Source organism: Pongo abelii, chromosome 3 (assembly GCF_028885655.2).
Source record: "Pongo abelii isolate AG06213 chromosome 3, NHGRI_mPonAbe1-v2.0_pri, whole genome shotgun sequence".
Classification (NCBI taxonomy): Eukaryota; Metazoa; Chordata; class Mammalia; order Primates; family Hominidae; genus Pongo; species Pongo abelii.
Window position 1 is genome coordinate 46,404,856 of NC_071988.2, and position 24,244 is coordinate 46,429,099.

Consider the following 24,244-nt stretch of genomic DNA (forward strand, 5'->3'; position numbering starts at 1 on the left):
TTTTACGTTTTTCAGAACAAAATGAGAGGGATAGCATTTAACAATTCACATGATGAATGCATATTTGACATCAGCAAAACATGCTGGAATAACATAGCAGGAATTCATATAATTTTTCTTGTAAAAGAGAGTAATTCTCAGAATGCACAGAGGATAATAATGCAGATTAGGTAACATTGTAAACAAGTAGACAATTACTGAACCACTTGAGAGTTTATTTTCATAACCAAGAGACCAGCATTGAGCTTCGGCTTCCAATTAATCAGAAAGAAAATTGACCTTGGACAACTAGACTTCTCCAGAAAATGAGCTATATAGAAATTCTTCATCAAAGATTAAAACAAATGAAACTAGTATAATGTATGCCATTGATTTAATCCAGTTTTAAAAGTTATCATACCTCCAAGTATTCCATTAATTTATTTCCCCTACATCTTTATTTATGCTTGTGTTTGTGGAAAATTTTGTTTCTTTGATTTTGACTTCCACCTTCTTCTATATTGACTATAAGTCTGTCTTATCAACATTGAATATAAGAGTATAAGAGGCAAGCACGTTCTAAATAGTATTCAACTCAATTGGAAAGAGAATCTGGTGATCAATGAGAGTTTCAGAAACTTGTGTGTGTGTGTGTATGTGTAGGTACAGTCATACATATATATGTGTGTATAAATATTAAGTGTACATAAAAACACACACATAAATTTATATAACACTACACAATAAATAAAAAGAGCTGTACATTTTAAATATTAAATTTTAAATATAATTTTTCTTACTAGAGTATAAAATCATATTTAAGTGACCAAGTACCATAAATTTGGAGTGGACTTAGCCCAAATAATATGTCATAAAACAAGTGAACAAAAGAATTCTGTGTGTATTAGGTGTTTTGTTAGTCTGTGTTCATATAGGAATATGTTGTGTGTGTGTTGTGAACATCTGCAGTCAACTTTTTCCTCTCAGGAACATTCTCTTCTTTAAAAGCTATAATCAAAAACCTACTTTTTTCCTCCAAGAAAGAGGTGATTTGTAATACTACATTTAGAATATTTCATAGTACATTATATGATGTAAAAAAAACTTTATAAAAGACAGTCACAGTATTCAAAGTGTTTTATTTCATCAAACTAATTACAGTTAATAATCTGAGCTAAATATTAAAATTCATAAATTCACATGTTTTTATTAAATGTTAATCCTATTCAGTTTCTCAGACATTTACTTTGGTCTTCCAAGTTAGGATTAAGTCATAGATTGATTGCTGTATTTTATTAATTTTAACTCTCTTCCTTGGGTTGAATCTTTAAAAAATACACAGAAATACACACATTTGAACCCCATTAGTGAACCAAAACCACATGGTGAAAAGTTTCTATTATGCCACATCAGATATTACAAGTCCTATAACTTTTCTTTATCCATGTAACCTACAAAGAATTTTTCAAACCATTAAAACTTGGCAAAATTCCAATCTTGCTGGTGGTATTGGTCATACAGAGAATTAGATGTTAAGTAAAAACCAGAAACATTCATGATGGCAGTGGGGATTCCAAAGAACTATCAAGTAAGACACAATACTGTGACCAGTTTCAAGGAAGGATATTTATAGACAGAAAAAACAATACACAAACCAAAAAATATTCCAAAGATATTTATGTTTATTGTTTTAAATTTAAATAGAAAAAATACATTAGAGGGATATAATGTTTTATATTTTAATAATTCCAGAGTTTAGCTCCAACACATTTATCTTAAAATATAAGTATCTGTGATTAAATTTTATAGAAATTTAAATCCTTACTATTTTAAAGACTCATTTTCCAGTGAGAAATTGAGACCTGAATAATTCTACAATGCTATGCTCTAGTATAAACTTTGTTTTAAGAAGCAAAGTAACTCTATTACCGTAAGTAATAAGTTGAGCTTTGAAAAGCAAGGGACATTTACTTAAAGGGACAGTGTTCAGAAAATCATTTCCTGATGAATTACTTTAAAATAGGAAACCAATATTTGATAATGCTCCTTTTTTCAAAATAAATTTGTAAAAACAAAACAATAATGACTATGTGCTCCTCACTATAATATACCATGATAATATCCCTACATAGAATAAAATTGCCAATTTCAGGGAGTCAAATGTGATTACTAAAACCTCAAGAAATGTGTTCTTGAGGAAGTAATTTTCCCATAAAATCAAAACACCTCTATCTCCTATCAAACCTTGAACTGTTATAAATATTACACTTCACATTTACTATTCTAATTGAGCAAGAATATTGAAGCTCAGATGATAACAAATTTAGTTTTTATGATATGAGGAAATATGCATTATTGTTTTTTTACTTCTATAATAAGGAATATTTTCAGTTGTACAACTAAACAAACAATTTTAAAATTATTCAGGAGAAGAAAGAAGGGAATGGACTTTATATTCCTCAGTTTGTACAACACTTCAGCTGAGAAATCAAAGGAAACCTTTATTTCTTCTGGAGTTTTCAACATTTTCAGAATCAAAGTAATTATCAGGGGATTTCCTTCATTAAGGATAAGCCAGTGGAAAAAATTAACCTTCTATTTCAAACTACAGACATTCAAAGTATTATCGCATAGATACACCTTTGCATGAAAACCGGATTCTCATTCAATTTACAATGAAGCTCCCTCAAAATCATATAACCTTATCTTATCAACCAACAATTATTTTTCTGCCTCTTGAAAAATGAAAGCTCTGATTTACTGTATACTTGAACTAGGAGACAATATACGTAATCAGTAAAATGACAAGCCAACATGCTGCACTGTGTTAGCAACATCTGTAAAGACAAAATACAGACTATAATTCACAAATATAAAAGACTGAGAAAAAAATATGTCAATCAAACTTTAACTGAAATACTATACATTTTCTGTTATCAGAGATTCTTTTACTTCCCTCTAAGGAAGCTGTTTTCTGTGGACTTCAAGTAATAATTTGTATAGATACCCATGGAAATATATAGTTTGCATATTAATTTGCCTTTGGAAATAATATTATGTAATTGGTAATATCTTATATTGCCAACAACATAACTTTGTTCAGGTATTTGCCAGACTCCTTTAATGCATACTATAGTAATAATAAAAATGAGACATATATGAGAAAATATAAAATATGAGACATATGAGAAAATATGAAATATGAGACATGAGAAATATAAAACAAACGAGTTCAGCAAAATATTGTATTAAAGAGATGATGTATATGTATTAATATATGAAAAAATCCTAATTGCACTTCACATTATGATATTCATATATGATCTGCAAAATTCAAGGGAGAAATTTTTATCAAATTGTGTAAATCCACATTATCTCCATATTTTACATTCTATTTTGCTGACACCATTTGTTTATTCTCTCTGATCACACACACTCACACCAAAATTCCAATGTATTACAGGGAGGTATTTCCAAATTAGGTTATATCTTATAGCAACTAGATTTGCATGGGATAAGTAAAAGTAATGAAAAGTTTGTTTTACTGAAATCTAGATGAAATGTATACAGTAGAAAAATTAAAGAAGACTATATAGTTTTAAATCTTAGTGTTAATATAGAATATATTTAATTTATCCTTTACTACTTGTGTAACATGATCAACTCTGTCATAGCCTGAGGTATCTGATGTCATTTCAAATACATTTGTGTAATTCTTTTTTGCAGGTGAGTATTTTCAATTAAATTAATCAGTTCAGTGATAATATCACACTCTTGAATATCATAAATTTCCTTTGCATAGTTCCATTTTTCCATTTTGAAGTGGAGATGTTTGTCTCTAGTAAAAGGAAAGGATACCATTTTATTCAAAATTTCTTTTATATTACACATGGGTATTTCTTTTATTTTTTTAACAGAAGTAATTAGTGGTAGAGAAAAGCTATTAAGAAACCATAAGCATTTAAAAATTTTCCATTAAATGTATCGTTATCCAAAAAGAAATTAAAAACCTTTATACTTATAATTAAAGGAATAAGTACTTCACTAATCTACTGATGAATTGAAGGACAGGAAAATATAAACAGTATAATAAATTGACATTGGAATAGAAATACACAACTGAAAAGTAAAGCCCAAGAGGGAAAAATGAAAATAACAAAGGAAAGGGAAGCAATCTCAGAGGACAACTCTAGGATTCCCCTATAGAAACTAAAGAAGCTTGCAGAAATACTACCAAGGAAAATGTAAAAAGAATTTATTTTTTATACAGAAGTTCTTTCTATCAGCTTCCTAGTCCTTCCCAATTTTCTGAGGTGCCATACAGCTGGTTTAATCCAGATTTAATCTAGGTTTAATGCTTGATTCCAGTGACATCTGATATACAGAAGGTAAAAGCCATGTAGCTCTGGTGGTCATAACAGTAAAAGATAATCTGGTCAATCCCTGGTCAATTGGAAGTGCAAATAACATATGGTGACTCAGTTAAAGGTGGTGAAATAAAAATATTTATAATTCACTCCCCACCTAAGAGAGTCTCCAAAAATAACATAATGAAAATTTGAGAAAAAAAAATGAAAACCATATCTGTAATTAACAAGTAATGGATGACAAACTATAGTCAGTAGCTTTTAAGTAGGTAGCCATTTGCACTAATAGGAGAAAGGAAATTGACTGGCATATATCTTAGGCAGGATGTAGATTTCAATAAGTATCATTATCCTGAGATGTTTCAAACAAAGATGTTTTGTTTGAAACCTCTGTAAGATACAGTGTAAACAGGCAAGAAAAAAACAAAATATGTCTTCATACGATTTTACTATATACTTCCGAATAGTGGAATGTAGAGGTAAAGATAAAAATTCTGATAGACTATATTTGACAGTTGTGAACAAGCTTGCTGAATAATATAGAATACTAAGGCTAATGTGGGGAAGGGGGTGGGACTACGAGCAATAATCACTAGCAATAACATAAAGTAAAACAGAGAGTTTTACACTGTGAACTACATAGGCCGCCCAAATGTCAAAAATAGATATAAAAATATGGTGCCTGGGCAGAAGAAAAAACACATAAAATGGTTTTGGGGAGGTGGGCTTGAAACCTGAAATTTAAATAGCTTCTGTGGGCTGATCTGACTCACCCTCCCACCACTTCCCACACTATAGTTCAGTAAATAGCTGGCTCTGCTCAGTGATTAATAGAAAGAAACCAGCCCCAAAAATAGGCAAGGGAGATAAAAACTCAATGAAAAAGCAGATAAAGCTCATGCAAGATAAAAACTTTTTCAAGAAATAGAGGAAGAGTTTATATAAATAGTTCTCTGTAGTCTCAAAAAATATTATAGACATGATCTCATTAATAGAGAAATATGAGAAGCTCAAAGAAGATATTTCAATAAAGCAATGGTAAAAATAGAGAAAGAGAAGAAAAATGAAGTGACGGTGACCAAGAAAGCAAGGGAAAACAAAATAAACCATTATGAGGTTGAAAAGTACATTACAAGTTACAAAATAGAATAATCACAACTGAAAACTCACTAGGGTTATGGCTGACAAAAGTTAAAGAAAATTTCAAAGATACCAAACTAGTTACAAAGAACACTGTAAATAGTTACACAGCAGTGGTCCCCAACCCCTGGGCCACTGACCAGTACTTATCCATGGCCTGTTAGGAATTGGGCAGCACAACCGGAGGTGAGTGGCACCCATTGAGCATCACCGCCTGAGCTCTGCCTCCTGTCAGATTAACGACGGCATTAGATTCCCATAGGAGGGCATGCAAGGTTGTCCGCTCCTTATGAGAATCAACTAATGCCTGATGATCTGAGATGCAACAATTTCATGTGAAAACCATTCCCCACCCTTACCAATGCCTGTTGCCAAAACAGTTGGGGACCATTGTATAGAGACAAAAGGGATTTGACATAATTGGCATTTCTAAAAAAAATAATAACTTAGACAAAATTTCAGAAAATTTTCCTGAAATAAAGATTGAAACCTGGGATAAAAAGCTCCGACTCTCTAAATCTCTTGCTTTACAGAAGCACCATCCAAATTTCAACAATTTCTTCAGTTTTACCCTCCAATTTTAATCTTATCTTGAGATAAAAGTCAATTTAATTTTTTATTATTTAATGGCAGCATATATGTCATATTGGCTTCTACATTTATAAAACCATGTCTTTTAATCAAGCAATCTACTCTTCTAGACAAACATATCCAAATACAAAATATTTATAATTTCTGGGTGGTAGAATTTTGAGATTGTTTTTAAGTTTCTACAATGTCTATCTTTAACAGTCATGTATCACTTTTACAAATGACAATTAAGTCATGGCGGCCAAAAAAAAAAAAAAAGGAATAGAAGGCAAAGTTTAAGAGAGGAAAGAAAAAATAAGAGATCTCAATCTTTCCACTACCTCTAGATTTGTGGCCCTCCAAACCATAGTTCACACAATAATCAGGTGCTTTCTCTAAAACAGAAAAATAAGGATGTTAGTTTTCATCGTATTATTCTTCAAGATTTTTATTAAATTGCCACTAATCCTGATCAAATTCCATTCCTTTAGTAATTTACACAAAACTCTTCCTAATCCAGGCCCTTTGGGGCTTTCCAACATCAACAACTCTCACTTCCCTGCATTCACCCTTCCCTCCAAACACAGAACTAAGAATTTGTAGTAAGAGTTCCCGTTGACTTTCCACATCCTCATCTCTTCTCCTACCTCAGGTGCTGATAAAATTGTGCTTTTGTTTTTTTGTTTGTTTGTGAAAGTGGGAATGGAGGCTATAAGAACTCCAAATCATTCTATAAAATTTAGCTTAAGATTATATCTGTGAAACCTTCTCTGCTATCACTCTTGTTCCTCTCCATCAACAATGTAATTAAGTCATGTGCATCTTTTATCCACCTCTAGATCAGCGCTATGCTGAGCAATTTTGGAGCCTGAGGCAGAAGAAAATATTATTACTACTGATTCTATTAATTTATTTAAAATTTGTATATTCTGTTGGTCATAAATCTTTTGCATTAATTTTGAGTTTTAAAAATATTCACTTAAATATTAGGTATCTTGATTATTGAAGTTTTGATGTCCCCATATATATTTGTGCCTGAGATGAGTATCACCCTAGTTTTGGCCCTGCTGTATTCTACTGAAGCATTAGTTACATCCCATAATTTTTTGTCTATGCATCTATCATCTCTACTGGACTGTGACTACCTGCAAGGAAAGGGGCTATTTTTATCTCTATATATCTAAAAATCAGCACAGTACCCAAACTGGGCAGGAGCCCATTTAGTGACTAAAAGCCCAGAAAATCCCAGAAAAGAGAAATAGCCAATATTCCACTGTCTTTAAAGAATACAATCTTCCCTGGGGAGAATACACTTTATCTAAATGGAGAGATGTTATATATATTTTTGAAGGTAGGGAAACCTTAGTTTGAAGCAAGCCATGAACTTAAAGTAATAACGTAGTAGAACTAAATTTTTGTCCATAAACACTTATTTGTGGTGCAAAGTATTCAGTATTTTTCTTACAAGAGTATGCTTGTATTTACTATGAGAATCAGAGAATATTAAAACTGAAAAGCTCTTAGATATTACATAATCCACCTCCTCCCTGTTATAAATGAGGAATCAGTCTTAGAGAGGTTAAGAGACTTGTTTAAAACCACAAGACACTCAGAACTTGAAATTAAGTGACCCATCTCCACATCTGGTATCTTCTACTGGAGAATATTCACAAATTGAGAAGAGAAGACCATTGAGAACAGGAATGGGGAGAGTGGAGATTTTTTTCTAGGCCAGGAAGAATTGGCCAGCTCGTGGGTAAAATAAGCCACAAATAAATTGTTTATGCATTGTTTGAAAAGGGGTCACTGTTAAGGTGAGGTTATTGAAAAATGACCTTTCAAAGTTCTTTCCAACCCTGTGATTTTATCTTTGTCATTTAACTTCTCTGTGACTCATTTCATCAAAAAAAGGGTGACTCTACTCTCTACCTACTTTAATACAAGATTTGTGTGGTCCGATTTAAAATATACATTATTCAAAGTACTATGTATATGCACAAGTGCAAGTCATTTTAAACTGTGGATTAATAGTGTAAATATATTTTTATACCTAGTCATGCCTGGAGGAAACTGAAAGTAATTATGTAGCAGTTAGTGGCCAACTTGGACTGCAGATACTAGGTCCTGAATAAAACTATTCTGAATTTCATCTTTAAAAGAGTTATATAAAGGTACCATTCTCAGCCAAAATTATTCATTATTATTCATAGATAACCAGAACTTTGGATGCCCCTAATTATTCTTCTGAGATTTTCTAAGAGGGAAAAGTGACTGGCTCTTCACAAAAGTGTTTTTACTTGATGTACCTCTGGGTTATTGGGAAGATAGAAATGATGACCAAAATAAAAATCACTGAATGAATTTGATGAAATTCAGTTAAGGAAAGCAAACAACATATTATTATTATTATTATTATTATTATTATTATTATTATCATCATCATCATTATTAACATTGTGTGCAAATGAAATAATTTATTTTAATAATAATGTTTAAGCTTTCTGGTTAATGTGTTCTTCAAATTAACAATTAAGAATCCTTGGTTAATTTTGTCCTTTTTCATTCTTTGTCCACATGATTTATTTTTAAACCTTCATATGTAAAGGTAAGAAAAATATCATTTCTTTTTATCTCTTTACACTCTGTAAGATTTGTAGAAGAATACTTTTTTTTAAAGGAAGCCAATGAATAGCCAAAGAATTATTGCTTAAGATAGGCCAATAGATTAGCAAAGAGTAAGAGTTCCTCACCAAAAACAACAACAACAACAACAACAACAAAACCAGCCTTCTCATCAGAACAGTGAACTATCAGTTGCTAGCATAGTTCCTGGAACAAAGTACACTCTGAATAACTAGCAGCGAATGAATTGTGCTTCCAACCATATTTCCAAACATTGTCCTCAAGGCCAGAGATCTATTCACATTCATTAAATAATTTATGATAAGCTTTTTGGTACAAGTACTCTTTATTAAATATATACATATATACAGATGTTACTGGGCCTAATTTTACTAGAATCAATTTTAAAATGGGGGATTGGGACTGGGTGATTTCGACAGTATCTTTCAGCCTTAAAATGTGTTGATTCTATGGAATACCTAGAAAGACAGCCAAGAAAGATTTCTCAGGTATGACTTACAATTAATATTTGGCATTTGCACAATTTTCAGGTCTCAAAAACAACCATTATAAGGTGGCGCAATAACTGAAAAATCGATGCCAATTAACTACTATCACTTCTTTTCTGTAAAAACAAAAACAGAGAGAGAGAGATTTTGTCTGCAAGGTGGCCATTTCTATCAATATGTTCCCTAAAACACCCAGAACACATTCACTCATCCATTCCAGAGCAGATAGAGAGAAGCACAGAAGAAAATCTAGAAGCAATATGACAAAAAAAGACCTAGATTCAGCTGCACAGACAGTTGCAAAATTCTCAAGTAAGTTGTTAAGCCTACCTAATGAGAAAGAAGTCAGTAGATGAAAATCCTGATAAATCACATAGCAGAGTCAGTGGCATCCTACCCGACAGCTATTTTTTTCTTTACTCCTTTCGTTTGCTGCTCTCTTAATTTTAAAATATTCCCCTTAGTTATAAAACCTTAAAAAAACTCCCAAAAAAAACCAACATGATGACTGCCCAGAATTACAGAACTATAGACACAAAACTCTTCAAAATTTAGCATTTCACTAGCTAATATCTAGATCTATGTTGGGGAAAGCACCTGAAAAAGCCTGTGCTCAGTTCCTATGTCTGATGATTCTGTGATTCTGATCAAATTCTACTCTGTGACTCTGATCAAATTTGAGACAGTTAATCTATTAAGTCTTATATTGCCCAGATTTTTACTTTCAAGTACACAATGCTTTTCACTTATAGAACAATCTGTACCATATTCTCATCTATTTTGAAAACCAATTGCTGAAGTTGTACTAACATCAAAGTGGTTATGTGAACAAATATATTTGTTATCCACTATCAGTAGAGGTGGAAAAATATTTTGAATATGTTGTCAGACTCTAAATAAATGTCCTTCACTAAAGAATGCAATGTCCTCTGCTAGTTTATGGTTCTTTGGCATGCATTGACTGTTCTACTTTTTAAGTAATATTGTAGGTAAAGGTGCAAGAGCTTTCCTAGAGAGACAGTTTCTAGCATAGTTCCTGGAACACAGTAGGCTCTGAATAACTATGTAGTAAATAAATACATAACTGAATGAACTACCATGAAAAAGAATTCATACAATGAGTTAAACTTTGGCTCAGAGAACAAAATTTCAAGTCAACTGTTAAGTACTGTTTAGCCAACATAAGAAGGGGAACATATTTCCTCTGGTCTTTGTCTTAGTTTTTTATGCAGCAGAGATTTTACTCTATTGATCAGTGTTTATACTATTCCATTTCCTTTTGCCAATGTTCAATTTAACAGGAAAATTTCTTTTCTTGAAGTTCCTAAGAGGATCACCAAAGGTCACTGCATATGACATCCAATAAACAATTCTGGTTAAGGGTAGTGCCACTGGGAAATTTAGGGTGGCAGGTTGATACTCATGGGGTAGATTTTTAAAATGTCATAGTCTGTTTTCAAATATCAATGAAAAAATATGCGCCACTTGTCTCTAATAGCTCTGTTTCTCTTATCCCAACTTTCCAGGATGGTGTGTATTCTATCTAACTGAATGCTGAGTTCTTTTAAAATAATTTTTCTGAAAAAAACATAGTTCACTTTTTCACTCAGGAATTAATTAACTCTCCCAATAACTGGGCTTATATCTTTAAATGGAAAAATTACATAGAGTTTTTGTTTTAGTAAAGAATATTTGTTTATATTTAAAAACATTTAAAAAGACATTCTGCATTTTCATCATCTTTTAGCAAACTACTATAGCAACGAAATTACATTAGACTTTCTGATTTCTCCATAGTGTCCTTAGATAAATAAACAACCCAATAAACCATGTTAAATGCCCCAAATGTGACTGGAAAGAGAATACGGGCATATTTGTCTATTTTACTTGTGCCAGATCCAGAAGGTGGTGGAGCCGATGGAGGAGGAGTAGCTGACAACTTCCCAGTAGCCCCTATGGTATTAACTGTGGTCTTAATCCTCTGCAGTCTTGATCCAAACATGTGACGAGTAGAAGCAGATCCAACTGAAGCCTTTCGAGGCATATATCCAGTTCGGCTAGAAGCAGGAGAAGCAGATGGAAGTGCTCTTGCCGCAGATATGGTTTCAGCTGCATTTGCACGGCTGAAGGGGTTTGGACTGGAAGCTAAGTAAGACCGAGGTGTGCCTTTAGAAGATTCTTGAACAACTGTGGAAGATTTGCTTGAATGGTTTCCCACCTCAGTTCTGTTGCCAACATCAGATTCGGAGTGAACCAAAGCATTTGTTCTTTTTCTCATGTTCAAATTGATATTTGTATTCTGAAAAGGTATATGAAAAAAATATATTGGTTATGTAACTTTATGCAGATTTGTACAGAATTTAAAGGGATCCAAATTCTTAAAATTAGTCATTTCCATAAAATAAAACTTTATTAATAAGCTGTAGTCATCTTGATTTTAAAAAGCTTTAAAATACATAACTAAAATATAACGTGCATACATTTGAAACTTCGAATCAAAAATCTTCTATTTCAAAATATGGTATATTCTTATAAATAATTAGACCTTAAATCTATAGAAAGAAGATTAAGTCGTTAGAACTACAAGCTGAGGTTATACTTAATTGCATTTTAAGAGTTAATGATTACTGCTGTAAAAGTTATTTGTTTAGTTTTATTGCAAATAATATTCTGTATATGTCATATACATTTCAAAGTTTTCTATGTGTTTGTTTTATAAACAGGGAGAACTATTCCTAGTCACGTACACAGAATACCAACAATAACAACTATCCATATGTACATAATATTCCTTTATTTTAAAAAGTCCAAAAACTTTGTTTTCCAAATCCTTTGAATTTACTTTCATAAAAGGCATAGGTAATTATACACATTATTATAAAATCTAACAATCCTGACATATTTTATTTTTCACTTCAATTAATAATGAAAATACAAAGAAAATTTAATTAGGAAAAGGTTGTACTAGACTTATAAACAGCATCAACCAATACTTGCATAAATATCTGAATTCAAACCATTAACCAATAAAGAGTGATTAAATTGAAATACGTTTCACTGCTTTTCATCAAATTATTTTATTTTTAGAACAAGATTATATTTGAAAAAAGTTGTGCAGTAAACCACTAAAATTCTTATAATATTGGCAGCCACTATAAATAACTATATACATAATTAATTATAGATTCTCCATGCTAATGAAGGACAGTAATTTCTCAGATGTTCCCCGAAATAGTCCCATCTGAGTTTTTAGAATATACTATGATATTTTTGCAGTAATTTGTCCTCTCTAACTATGCTTATTCTTAGCTATAGTAATGTTAGATGATCATTACTTTCCATAACTTCTCCTCTTACCATTTCATGAAGTAGATGGTGAGTGAACAAATGGAGAAATAGAGGAGAGAGAAAGAAGAGCAGCTCATAAAAGAGTGATTGGAAGAAGCCAGGCTCAAAGGGCAATTCACAGGTACTAGTATATGAAGTGGGTAGATTGTATACAATTAATTGAAATCTCACTTTAGACATAAAGGTTTATTCTACAAATGTAATCTTTTTTAGTATACTCATCTAGCATGTTTAAAGTTCAATTCGTATATCATAAATCATGACTTCAAGGTCGCTGAGTAGAGAAAGAAAAACAGCCTCACAAAACAGAGCCAATGTAGACTCTGACAGGTGTAGAAAGCATTCGTCATGTCAGCTTGGAGTATTCTTCTAAGCAGGTTGCAGTTGAACTAATGAGAAATTGTAGCCTAACATATGGCACTGAATTTGGGTGGAAAAAATTGAAATCAAAATTGACATCAGCCTGAAAGCTGAAGAACCATTACTTATCCTGCAATTTTCCTCTATATAGAACATTGTAAATGTCACCTAATTAATCCTCAGATTTTGAATCTCTTGTTACTGAAAAGGATAGTAGTTAACTGATTATCATTGATCCTAAAATATTATATACATGGTGAATAATATAAAAAAGAACAAGGTATATCTTCAACATTTAAAGAGCATATATAATCATTGGCAAGGAAACATACACACACACATTATACAATAAAAATATAATGAAAGGTAAAATATGTTCAAGAACCAAACTATGACCAAATGCTGAATATCGCAAGAAGAGAAGAAAAGAGAGTAAAAATGATAAATTGGACAAACAGGAAAGAAATACATTTTTTTCAAATATAATATGATAGTTGCATACTGTCTTCTTCAGTCAGTTAGGTTGTCCGTGACCTTTAGAAATCTGTATGTTTCCTAATACTAAATTCTAAGGACTGGGGACTTTCCCTTCCAGCCAAAATGAAGTAACAGGAACTGACTCTACTTTCCTGCCTAAAATGACCCCCAAAACTTGACAAAATATGCAAAAAAAAAAAAAAACCCTGTTGTTTGAAGAAACTGGCCATTAGACAACACAGAACCGTAATCACCGAGAGGGAAGAAACAAACTTGAGAGAGTTGCCATGCCGTGGTTTAGGAAAGGAAAACCCAGAAAAAAATTGGCGGGCTTCCTGAACTGAAGAGATGGAGTTGAGAGTCTTGGGAGACCAAGATGGCTAGGGTTCACAGGACAAAGTACCAGAGATAAGAATGCTAAACAAAGAGAGAACTCCAAAGATCTAAAGAGAGTCCCCATTGAGTATTTTACTAAGCAAAGATCAGTTTATGGGTGTGAGGTAACTACCCAAGGCTGAAAGGACATCCAAAATGATTAGAAGAAACAATACCTGACATTCACACAAAGCCAAGAATAGTGCATGTTTCCACCTGCTGGACTAGAAAATGTCAACATACATGTAGCATTTGGTAGAGTACATAGAAGCGCCTGTCTTAATAGTATAGTATAAATAGCCTCAAACACTGCTCTGGTATTGTCTAATGAATTTTAACAGCAACAGTAGGAAGGATCAAACTGACCCCAAGTAACTTTACTGCCCCCCAAAACAAAGTATTAAAACATTTAAGTTCTTTTGTTCTAGACCAGCATGCTTCTGGAATGTCCTGAAATCTTGTGAATTGTGTTCTATATAATAGACTGGCTTCAAAAGTGACACCAATTCATCATTTCTCTCTATATTCATGCCTCCATATTCATGTTCCATATTCATGCCCAGGAGCTTAGCCACTCCTGACCCATCCAGAGTTGGAGTCTATTTTTCCATAAGCTGCCTAATGACCTTCTTTGTCCAATAATATGTGGCAGAAATGACAGTTTGTCATTTCCAATTCTTAACTTCAACAGTTCTCATTTGCTTACACTCTTTCTTGAAACACTGACACCACCACCATAAGAACAGGTCAGCCTGGGCTAGCCTGCTAGAGATTGAGAGCTCATTTGGAGAATAGCCAGTTATCACAACGAGACAAGCCTAGAACATCCAACAACTAGCTGACACTAGATTCATGAGTGTCCCGTTAAGAGAAAATGAGCTTGTGATTTTTGTACATTGATTTTGTATCCTGAGACTTTGCTGAAGTTGCTTCTCAGCTGAAGGAGATTTTGGGCTGAGACAATGGGGTTTTCTAGATATATAATCATGTCGTCTGCAAACAGGGACAATTTGATTTCCTTTTTTCCTAATTGAATACCATTTATTTCCTTCTCCTGCCTAATTGCCCTGGCCAGAACTTCCAACACTATGTTGAATAGGAGTGGTGAGAGAGGGCATCCCTGTCTTGTGCCAGTTTTCAAAGGGAATGCTTCCAGTTTTTGCCCATTCACTATGATATTGGCTGTGGGTTTGTCATAGATAGCTCTTATTATTTTGAGATACGTCCCATCAATACCTAATTTATTGAGAGTTTTTAGCATGAAGGGTTGTTGAATTTTGTCAAAGGCCTTTTCTGCATCTATTGAGATAAACATGTGGTTTTTGTCTTTGGTTCTGTTTATATGCTGGATTACATTTATTGATTTGCATATATTGAACCAGCCTTGCATCCCGGCGATAAAGCCCACTTGATCATGGTGGATAAGCTTTTTGATGTGCTGCTGGATTCTGTTTGCCAGTATTTTATTGAGGATTTTTGCATCAATGTTCATCAAGGATATTGGTCTAAAATTCTCTTTTTTGGTTGTGTCGCTGCCTGCCTTTGGTATCAGGATTATGCTGGCCTCATAAAATGAGTTAGGGAGGATTCCCTCTTTTTCTATTGATTGGAATAGTTTCAGAAGGAATGGTACCAACTCCTCCTTGTACCTCTGGTAGAATTCGGCTGTGAATCCATCTGGTCCTGGACTCTTTTTGGTTGGTAAGCTATTGATTATTGCCACAATTTCAGATCCTGTTATTGGTCTATTCAGAGATTCAACTTCTTCCTGGCTTAGTTTTGGGAGAGTGTATGTGTCAAGGAATTTATCCATTTCTTCTAGATTTTCTGGTTTATTTGCATAGAGGTGTTTGTAGTATTCTCTGATGGTAGTTTGTATTTCTGTGGGATCAGTGGTGATATCCCCTTTATCATTTCTTATTGCATCTATTTGATTCTTCTCTCTTTTTTTCTTTATTAGTCTTGCTAACGGTCTACCAATTTTGTTGATCCTTTCAAAAAACCAGCTCTGCATCGCCAAGTCAATCCTAAGCCAAAAGAACAAAGCTGGAGACATCATGCTACCTCACTTCAAACTATACTACAAGGCTACAGTAACCAAAACAGCATGGTACTGGTACCAAAACAGAGATATAGATCAATGGAAAAGAACAGAGCCCTCAGAAATAATGCCACATATCTACAACTATCTGATCTTTGACAAACCTGACAAAAACAAGAAATGGGGAAAGGATTCCCTATTTAATAAATGGTACTGGGAAAACTGGCTAGCCATATGTAGAAAGCTGAAACTGGATCCCTTCCTTACACCTTATACAAAAATTAATTCAAGATGGATTAAAGACTTAAACGTTAGACCTAAAACCATAAAAACCCTAGAAGAAACCCTAGGCATTACCATTCAGGACATAGGCATGGGCAAGGACTTCATGTCTAAAACACCAAAAGCAATGGCAACAAAAGCCAAAATTGACAAATGAGATCTAATTAAACTCAAGAGCTTCTGCACAGCAAAAGAAACTACCATCAGAGTGAACAGGCAACCCACAGAATGGGAGAAAATTTTCACAACCTACTCATCTGACAAAGGGCTTATATCCAGAATCTACAATGAACTCCAACAAATTTACAAGAAAAAAACAAACAACCCCATCAAAAAGTGGGCAAAGGATATGAACAGACTCTTCTCAAAAGAAGACATTCATGCAGCCAAAAGACACATGAAAAAATGCTCATCATCACTGGCCATCAGAGAAATGCAAATCAAAACCACAATGAGATACCATCTCACACCAGTTAGAATGGCAATCATTACAAAGTCAGGAAACAACAGGTGCTGGAGAGGATGTGGAGAAATAGGAACACTTTTACACTGTTGGTGGGACTGTAAACTAGTTCAACCATTGTGGAAGTCAGTGTGGCGATTCCTCAGGGATCTAGAACTAGAAATACCATTTGACCCAGCCATCCCATTACTGGGTATATGCCCAAAGGACTATAAATCATGCTTCTATAAAGACACATGCACACGTATGTTTATTGCGGCACTATTCACAATAGCAAAGACTTGGAACCAACCCAAATGTCCAACAATGATAGACTGGATTAAGAAAATGTGGCATATATACACCATGGAATACTATGCAGCCATAAAAAATGATGAGTTCGTGTCCTTTGTAGGGACATGGATGAAATTGGAAATCATCATTCTCAGTAAACTATCGCAAGGACAAAAAACCAAACACCGCATGTTCTCACTCATAGATGGGAATTGAACAATGAGAACACATGGACACAGGAAGGGGAATATCACACTCTGGGGACTGTTGTGAGGTGGGGGGAGGGGGGAGGGATAGCATTAGGAGATATACCTAATGCTAAATGGCGAGTTAATGGGTGCAGCCCACCAGCATGGCACATGTATACATATGTAACTAACCTGCACATTGTGCACATGTACCCTAAAAAGTATAATAATAATAAAAAAAAAAAAAAAAGAGAAAATGAGCTGCCCAAGCAAGCATAATCAACATCAACAGAATTCACAGTTGATCCACAGACTTGGGAGCAAAAATAAATATTTATTGTGTGTACCTGAAGTATCATTTTTTTTGTTATGCAATATTATTGTGGCAATAGATAATAGATAGATGAGTTAGATCAAAGGTCCTGATGGAAGGTGCTGCCAAGGGCTCATGAGGGCGGAAGTTCCTCAGACATTCTGGGATACTTAGAAGATTGGCTTGCCCAGAACTCACAGAGGACCTTTAGGGGGCACTGTTGCCTAATCCACACACTAGCTGAAGGACCAAGATATTTTGCCCTTCATAAACCCACTCTTTAAGAATTACAATATTTTAAAACAGAAAGGGATTTCAGTGATCAACTTATTCCTTTACCTCATTTTCCAGTAGAGAAAAGTAAGAACAGAAAGGTTACAGGTGGCTGGAAGTCATACAGCAAGTTACTTACTTGGTGTCTGTTCTGCCTCACTGTAGAGGTTCTGTACTCACAAATGTGGAGGAGGCTTTAAAGAACTTAACAAGCTGCACATATTTGAGTCAGTCAAGTACTCGTAATAGCATAATGTTAAGAAAAATTATACAAGACTTGGACATCAGAAAGAAATACAGCATGTCCTTTCAATGTCATAATAGAGTATTGTTTAACAAGCCCACTCAAGGATTATTCTTTAGAATAATTTACTTGAGTTTGATTTTGCCATTTAATATTTGATTAGAACACAAACACTGTCAAGTTAACATATTCAATTATGGATTCCTGTCTAGTACAAAAGATCACCAAAGGTTATGGTTTTATTGCCTTGTCAGACATTAAGCACTTCTGTATTTAACCTACCATTCTTATTTTACTTTTCCTTTTAAAAAATTGCCTATACATAGCCATTCCTCAAAAAGATTTTGAATCCATTTTACTGTCTAAGTGGGTCTCTCATTAATTAACAATTGAACCAATCTTGGAGACTTGCCCATTCATTATTTGTATGTCATGTTTTCAACAGTTGGAAAACTATATTCTGACGATATCTACTATTGGATAAGTTATAAATATCAAAGAAATAAAAGATTACATTTGAAGAATATGCCTAAAGAAAGAGGAGAATCTAAGCAAAAATAAAAAGAATCAGTCTAAGGTGGTTAGAAAAAAGAACAATGAAGTAAGAGACTTTTTGAGAGTGGGGTGTGCAACATGAACAGTACCAAAAAGATTACTGTCTGAAAACAAAGATCAAGTGTTTTTATTCCAGTTTAAAAGAAGTAATGAGCTAGAGTATAAAGACTGTCTTATCAATCGTTATAGATTAATGCACACAGTAGGCACCTATTTCATATTTGATAAATTGCATTAAAATGGATATCCTATAGAATCAAGATCCTTTTTCAAATTAGAAAGTGTCAAAAATTTTTACCTGATCTCCAATTTATTATTTCTTTTTCTATGGGACACATCTTTAGAATATTGCAGGTAGTGCCTAAGGCATTTAAGTTATCTTTACTCAATCCCAAGTCTGGCTGAGAATGCCTTAGAAGTTTCACTATTCTGTATATCATATCCTACATACAGGAAAGTGGAATTACACTGATTTGAGGCTTAAATCATTGCTCTTTGCCAAGCAGTTAAATGACACTGAAGTTATTTTTGTAGTTATGTCTCAAGTTTTACTCTGTTAAAAGTAGTCATTTTCCATGATGACAGACCACAAAAGGAATAAGGTATCTGCTGATCTATCTGGCACATGACTCACTAGGAAGAATATTCACCCAGCCTTCACATTTTGGTGCAACTAATGTGTCAGAGTGATGTTGTGTTTCATACAGAGTGTAGAGACTTCAGTGGTTCTATCATGATTTAGCTGATGCACAGTGGTTTCGAACAAGAAAAAGTACCTAAACTTCATTTGAATTTTAAAAAATGATTTAGTTTGAAATTACTTTGTCATTAGTCACAATAGCCTGAAGCATCTTAGAAAAGAGATGCAAGGTGGTAGATTAAAACATTACCAACAAATTAAAGCAGCAACAGGCAAACAGGAGCAGATCCAGGCAATTTGTCAATCATGACTGTGATCTGACACAATTTCTAAATAATTTTTATCAACTGCAAAAAAAATTCATCTCAACTTATTACTCTAGCAGCAATGAGATAAAGTGACTAAGATTAGGTTTGCAGAATGCACGCAATTACATTCATATTACTTGCTTGAGAAGCTAATGAAGTTTAATAAAATGTAATTTAATCCTTGTAAATTAAAAACTAACAAGACTAATAACGAATAGGTTTATCTTCTAGAATATCAATGAGTCACATACTAAAAAAAAAGAATCTAATAATATAAAGACATTTATTCAAGATCATTTGGACAGGACTTCATGGGTAAGCCACACATCTTATTTAATAGAGAAATAAACAAGTGTGGTAGAGCAGCTAGAACTAAACTCCAAGGTAATGATTTACTGAGAACTATCAAGAGCATTTTTAGAATGTGCTACACGTAGAAATTTTTAACACATCCCCTCCAAATAAACATGCTACATATTTTATAAATAGTTAGCAAGGCACTCTATCATATATTGAGCTCCAAAATGTAGAAACCAAAATGCTGAGTTCCCTATTTATTGTATTTAATTTCCTCCCAATGTTGGCATTTAATTCAATGTTTGTATTTCCATAAGTTATAGAAATACTACTTTCAATATCAGGCACTGGGATAAACTTTTGTTTTCCATTTGGGATTACCAGAAAAAGAAATCTTAAAGAATCCATTCATTTTCCCTTTATATGTTTAGAGTTGAGGGTTTAAAACATTAGAATTTCTTTAAGATAGGTGACTTTGTGATTACTTTTGTTTCATACTGATTCCTAGTGTTTCCTTTTTATTTGTGAATGTTTTGTATAGTAGATATATGGCTCCAATGGAGGAAACCGCTTTGTTAGAGACTTCTTTGGTCAGAGCAGAGGTTCTTAGCTTGATTAAGCAGACTTGTTCAAATGCTACCTGAAATCACGCCAGGAACTGCTTTCATCAATGCCGCCAACATAACCCTGGAGAGAAAAGAGTGCAAAGGACACTCCACTCACTTCCTCTAAATACAGATACTATGCTAGATGAATCTTTTCTTATTCAATGTAGAAAAGCAGTATTGTGGTCATACAAAGTGTTTATAAGAATAATCTGAGACTAGTTAAAAATTCAAAGTCTCAAACAAGCCCTATTTGCAGGAAGTCTTTTTCATTAGCTATGCTGTTGTCAGTGATCCAGGGATCAGAAATTGAAAAACACTTGCTAAACAGTTAAAATTGTGGGCTCCCAAATCAGACAGACCTGGTTGCAAATACCGAATTTGTTATTTACTAGCTATGAGATATTCAGCAAGTTATTTAGCCTCTCAAAACCTCAAAGTCCTTGCTATAGGAGTAACAATGCTGCCTTCCTCCTAATAAATATATAAGATAATGCATGTAAGGCACTTAGCTCAATGTCTAGCACATAGTAGGATTCAAATGAATATTACATAGAAATAACCCAGCTGAACTCACATAATAAGATTCTGCCTCCAAAAGAAAATGATACGTCACAGAAATAAATAATTACAGGAAACAAAATTTTAGAAGACAATATTATACATCTATGAAAATATGGCCATCATGTCTAATAATTACCAAAGCAAATGATCACTGAAGGAGAGAATAGTCTATGGAGTGGGAGTTGAACAATGAGAACACATGGACACAGGGAGGGGAACATCACACACTAGGGCCTGTTGGGGGTGGGGGGCTACGGGAGGGATAGCATTGGGAGAAATATCTAATGTAGATGACGGGTTGATGGTGCAGCAAACCACCATGGTACGTGTATACCTATGTAACAAACCTGCATGTTCTGCACATGCATCCCAGAACTTAAAGTATAATAAAAAAAAGTTTAAAAAAAAGAATATTCTTATTATTATTATACTTTAGGTTTTATGGTACATGTGCCCAATGTGCAGGTAAGTTACATATGTATACATGTGCCATGCTGGTGCGCTGCACCCACCAACTCGTCATCTAGCATTAGGTATATCTCCCAATGCTATCCCTCCCCCCTCCCCCCAACCCACAACAGTCCCCGAAGTGTGATGTTCCCCTTCCTGTGTCCATGTGTTCTCATTGTTCAATTCCCACCTATGAGTGAGAATATGCGGTGTTTGGTTTTTTGTTCTTGCGATAGTTTACTGAGAATGATGATTTCCAATTTCATCCATGTCCCTACAAAGGACACGAACTCATCATTTTTTATGGCTGCATAGTATTCCATGGTGTATATGTGCCACATTTTCTTAATCCAGTCTATAATAATAATAATAATAATAAAAGAAAAAATAAATAAATAAATAAATAAATAAAAAATAAAAATAAAAATAAAAAAAGAATATTCTATGGTGAAGCCAGTCAGGGAAAGGATGTTGCTGGTAAAAATGAGAAATAAATACAAAGAAATACAAAATGCAGTAGAAAAGTCAAAATTCATATTGGTAGTATGGGTGCAAATTAACACTAGAGTAAACCTTATAACTTATGCATAAGACATATGTCAAAAAGCTCTTCAGGAAAAAGTAGCAATAACAACAACAGCCAAAACAATGGTTAACTTTTCTTGAGTGACTCTTTTGCTCCTGGCACTCAGCTAACACGCTTTTAACTGAACTATCTACTACACCTAATGTCATGTGCCACGTAGGAAAGACTATAGCCACAAGTGTTTCAATGTCTAAAAAAAGATGTGGGTTATATAAGAAGGGGATCTTGAGTACTATTCTATCAGATCACTGTTTCTTTTATTCCTTTTCCTTTTTTTCTTTCTTTTTTTTTTTTTTTTTGAGATGGAGTTTCGCTCTTGTTGCCCAGGCTGGAGTGCAATGGTGTAATCTTGGCTCACCACAACCTCCGCCTCCCAAGTTCAAGCGATTCTCCTGCCTCAGCCTCCTGAGTACCTGGGACTACAAGCATGTGCCACCACACCCGGTTAATTTTGTATTTTTTAGTAGAGACAGAGTTTCTCCATGTTGGTCAGGCTGGTCTTGAACTCCTGACCTCAGGTGATCCGCCCACCTCGGCCTCCCAAAGTGCTGGGATTACAGGCATGAGCCACAGCACCTGGCCAGATCACTGTTTCTTTCTGGGACTTTATCAACTGTCAGTAAAATCTAGAAAGTGGTCATCTGGGAAACAGCACAGATTGGAGAAAGCATTGCAATCCCAACCTACAAGAATATTCATATGTCATTATGTATGAAAAGACATACCCATAGCATTGGCTCACAATTACAACACTGGCAACCCAGTTTGGCTGGCCCTCTTTCTAAATATATTGGAATATTTAAAAGAATTGTATCTGTGAATCTATTGGTCTGGCACCATAGTGTCACTTTTTTTTCCTTTATCTCTTATTTCAATTATAGTAGTCAAAAGGACTTTCTTCAACATATAAATTGCAAGTGGGAAATGGGACAGTGTAGCCCACCAGACTAGGGATGGCAGAATGTAACAAATGTCAAAGGTCAAAAATGCAACTATTAGGAGGTTTTAATCATTACTGTGGACTGGAATGTGTTCTCCCAAATTCATATGTTGAAAACTGAACTCTCCACATGACTATGTTGGAGACAAGACCTTTAAGGAGGTGGTTAAGGTTCAGTGAAGTCACAAAGGTGGAGCCCTGTCCCATGGAACTGGTGCCCTCATAAAAGAAAAAGAAATACCAGGTTTCTATCTGTCTTCTCACCACCCCCAGCTTTCTCCATCATGTGTGGACGCAGTAAGAAAACAGCTATCTGCACAAGAAGACAGGAATCCTCATGAGAAACCAAACCCTGTTGGAACCTTTATCTTAGACTTTCTAGCCTCCGGAACTGTGAGAAATAAATTTCTGTTGTTTAAGCTAGCCAGTCTGTGGCATTTTGTTATGGCAACCTGAGCAAACTAAAAGAATAATCTAACGTCAATAAAAATTAAATTGAAGACACGCAGACTTCCAAAATTTCTAATCTTTTTTATAGGAAAAAAAACCACCCCAACATATCACTCTTTCTTCTTTCAGGTATTTTCTTTGTTTCTAGTCTCTTCTGTTGTGCCTTCTTTACAGAGTGGGTATACTTTTCTGGTAACCCCAAAATTCTAGATAGAGCCAAGATTAAAAAATACATGCAGAAAAGCTAAAATACTTTTGACAAGAATTAAGCATTAATTTCTTTTTAATATTTTTACTTGTGGTTGATGAGAGAAAATACTTTCACACCCACTAGGTGGCATCTACATCCTCTTCCTAATTTGGTCAAAATTGCCTAGATAAGATTCCTCCAGGTAACTCTTGGTTATTTTCAGCACCTCTTAACCCAAATCAGGGGAATTCGGTTAACTGGAGCTTTTATTTAACCTCAGAGTTTAGACATAACTTGAGCTTCTTCTTCAACCACCAAATATTTTTCCCTGTGTATCTTCACCTCCCTGAATATTTTCACGCAGACAGTGAGTGATTATGACTCACTCGTAATGTGAATTATGTTTCTGTGTGTATGTGTGCAAGTGTACATGCGTTTTGGATTTCAAAGCATGCATTTATTTAAATATTGAAAAATGTAATTAACAATATAATTTATAACTTTTCTTTTTCACACTTTATATTAAGAATATCTTTAATCCTTGAAAGTGGAATTAATATATATAGAGAGAGATCTCATAAAACATTGCAAAAGAATGCTAAATTAGATGGCCAAGTAAATTCACCTTTAAAGCATCCACATTATCCTATGAGAATTATTTTATTCAGCTTCAATATATTCAGAAAATTACATTCAAATTCAGACAATATTTGCACAATGCTTTATTCTTAATATAGACTTGATATGAGTTGATCATAATGAAATTATGCTATGATGAATAGCCATCCAGAAAGATTCAAGTCCATGCCAACCCTATAGGAGGCTGGCATAGCAA

At 34.0% G+C, this 24,244-nt stretch overlaps 1 protein-coding gene across 3 annotated transcripts in view; it reads right to left on the minus strand.

The window, feature by feature from the left end:
- Positions 1 to 1,643: 1,643 nt before the first annotated feature.
- GABRA4 (gamma-aminobutyric acid type A receptor subunit alpha4) overlaps positions 1,644 to 24,244 on the minus strand; it is a 77,861-nt gene continuing 55,260 nt past the window's right edge. For all 3 annotated transcript variants that reach the window (XM_024245937.3, XM_024245936.3, XM_002814719.4), the window contains one exon: positions 1,644 to 11,486. In XM_024245937.3, the coding sequence (XP_024101705.1) occupies positions 10,956 to 11,486 (531 nt within the window). In that variant the 3' untranslated portion in view covers positions 1,644 to 10,955. The remainder of the gene's footprint in view (positions 11,487 to 24,244) is intronic.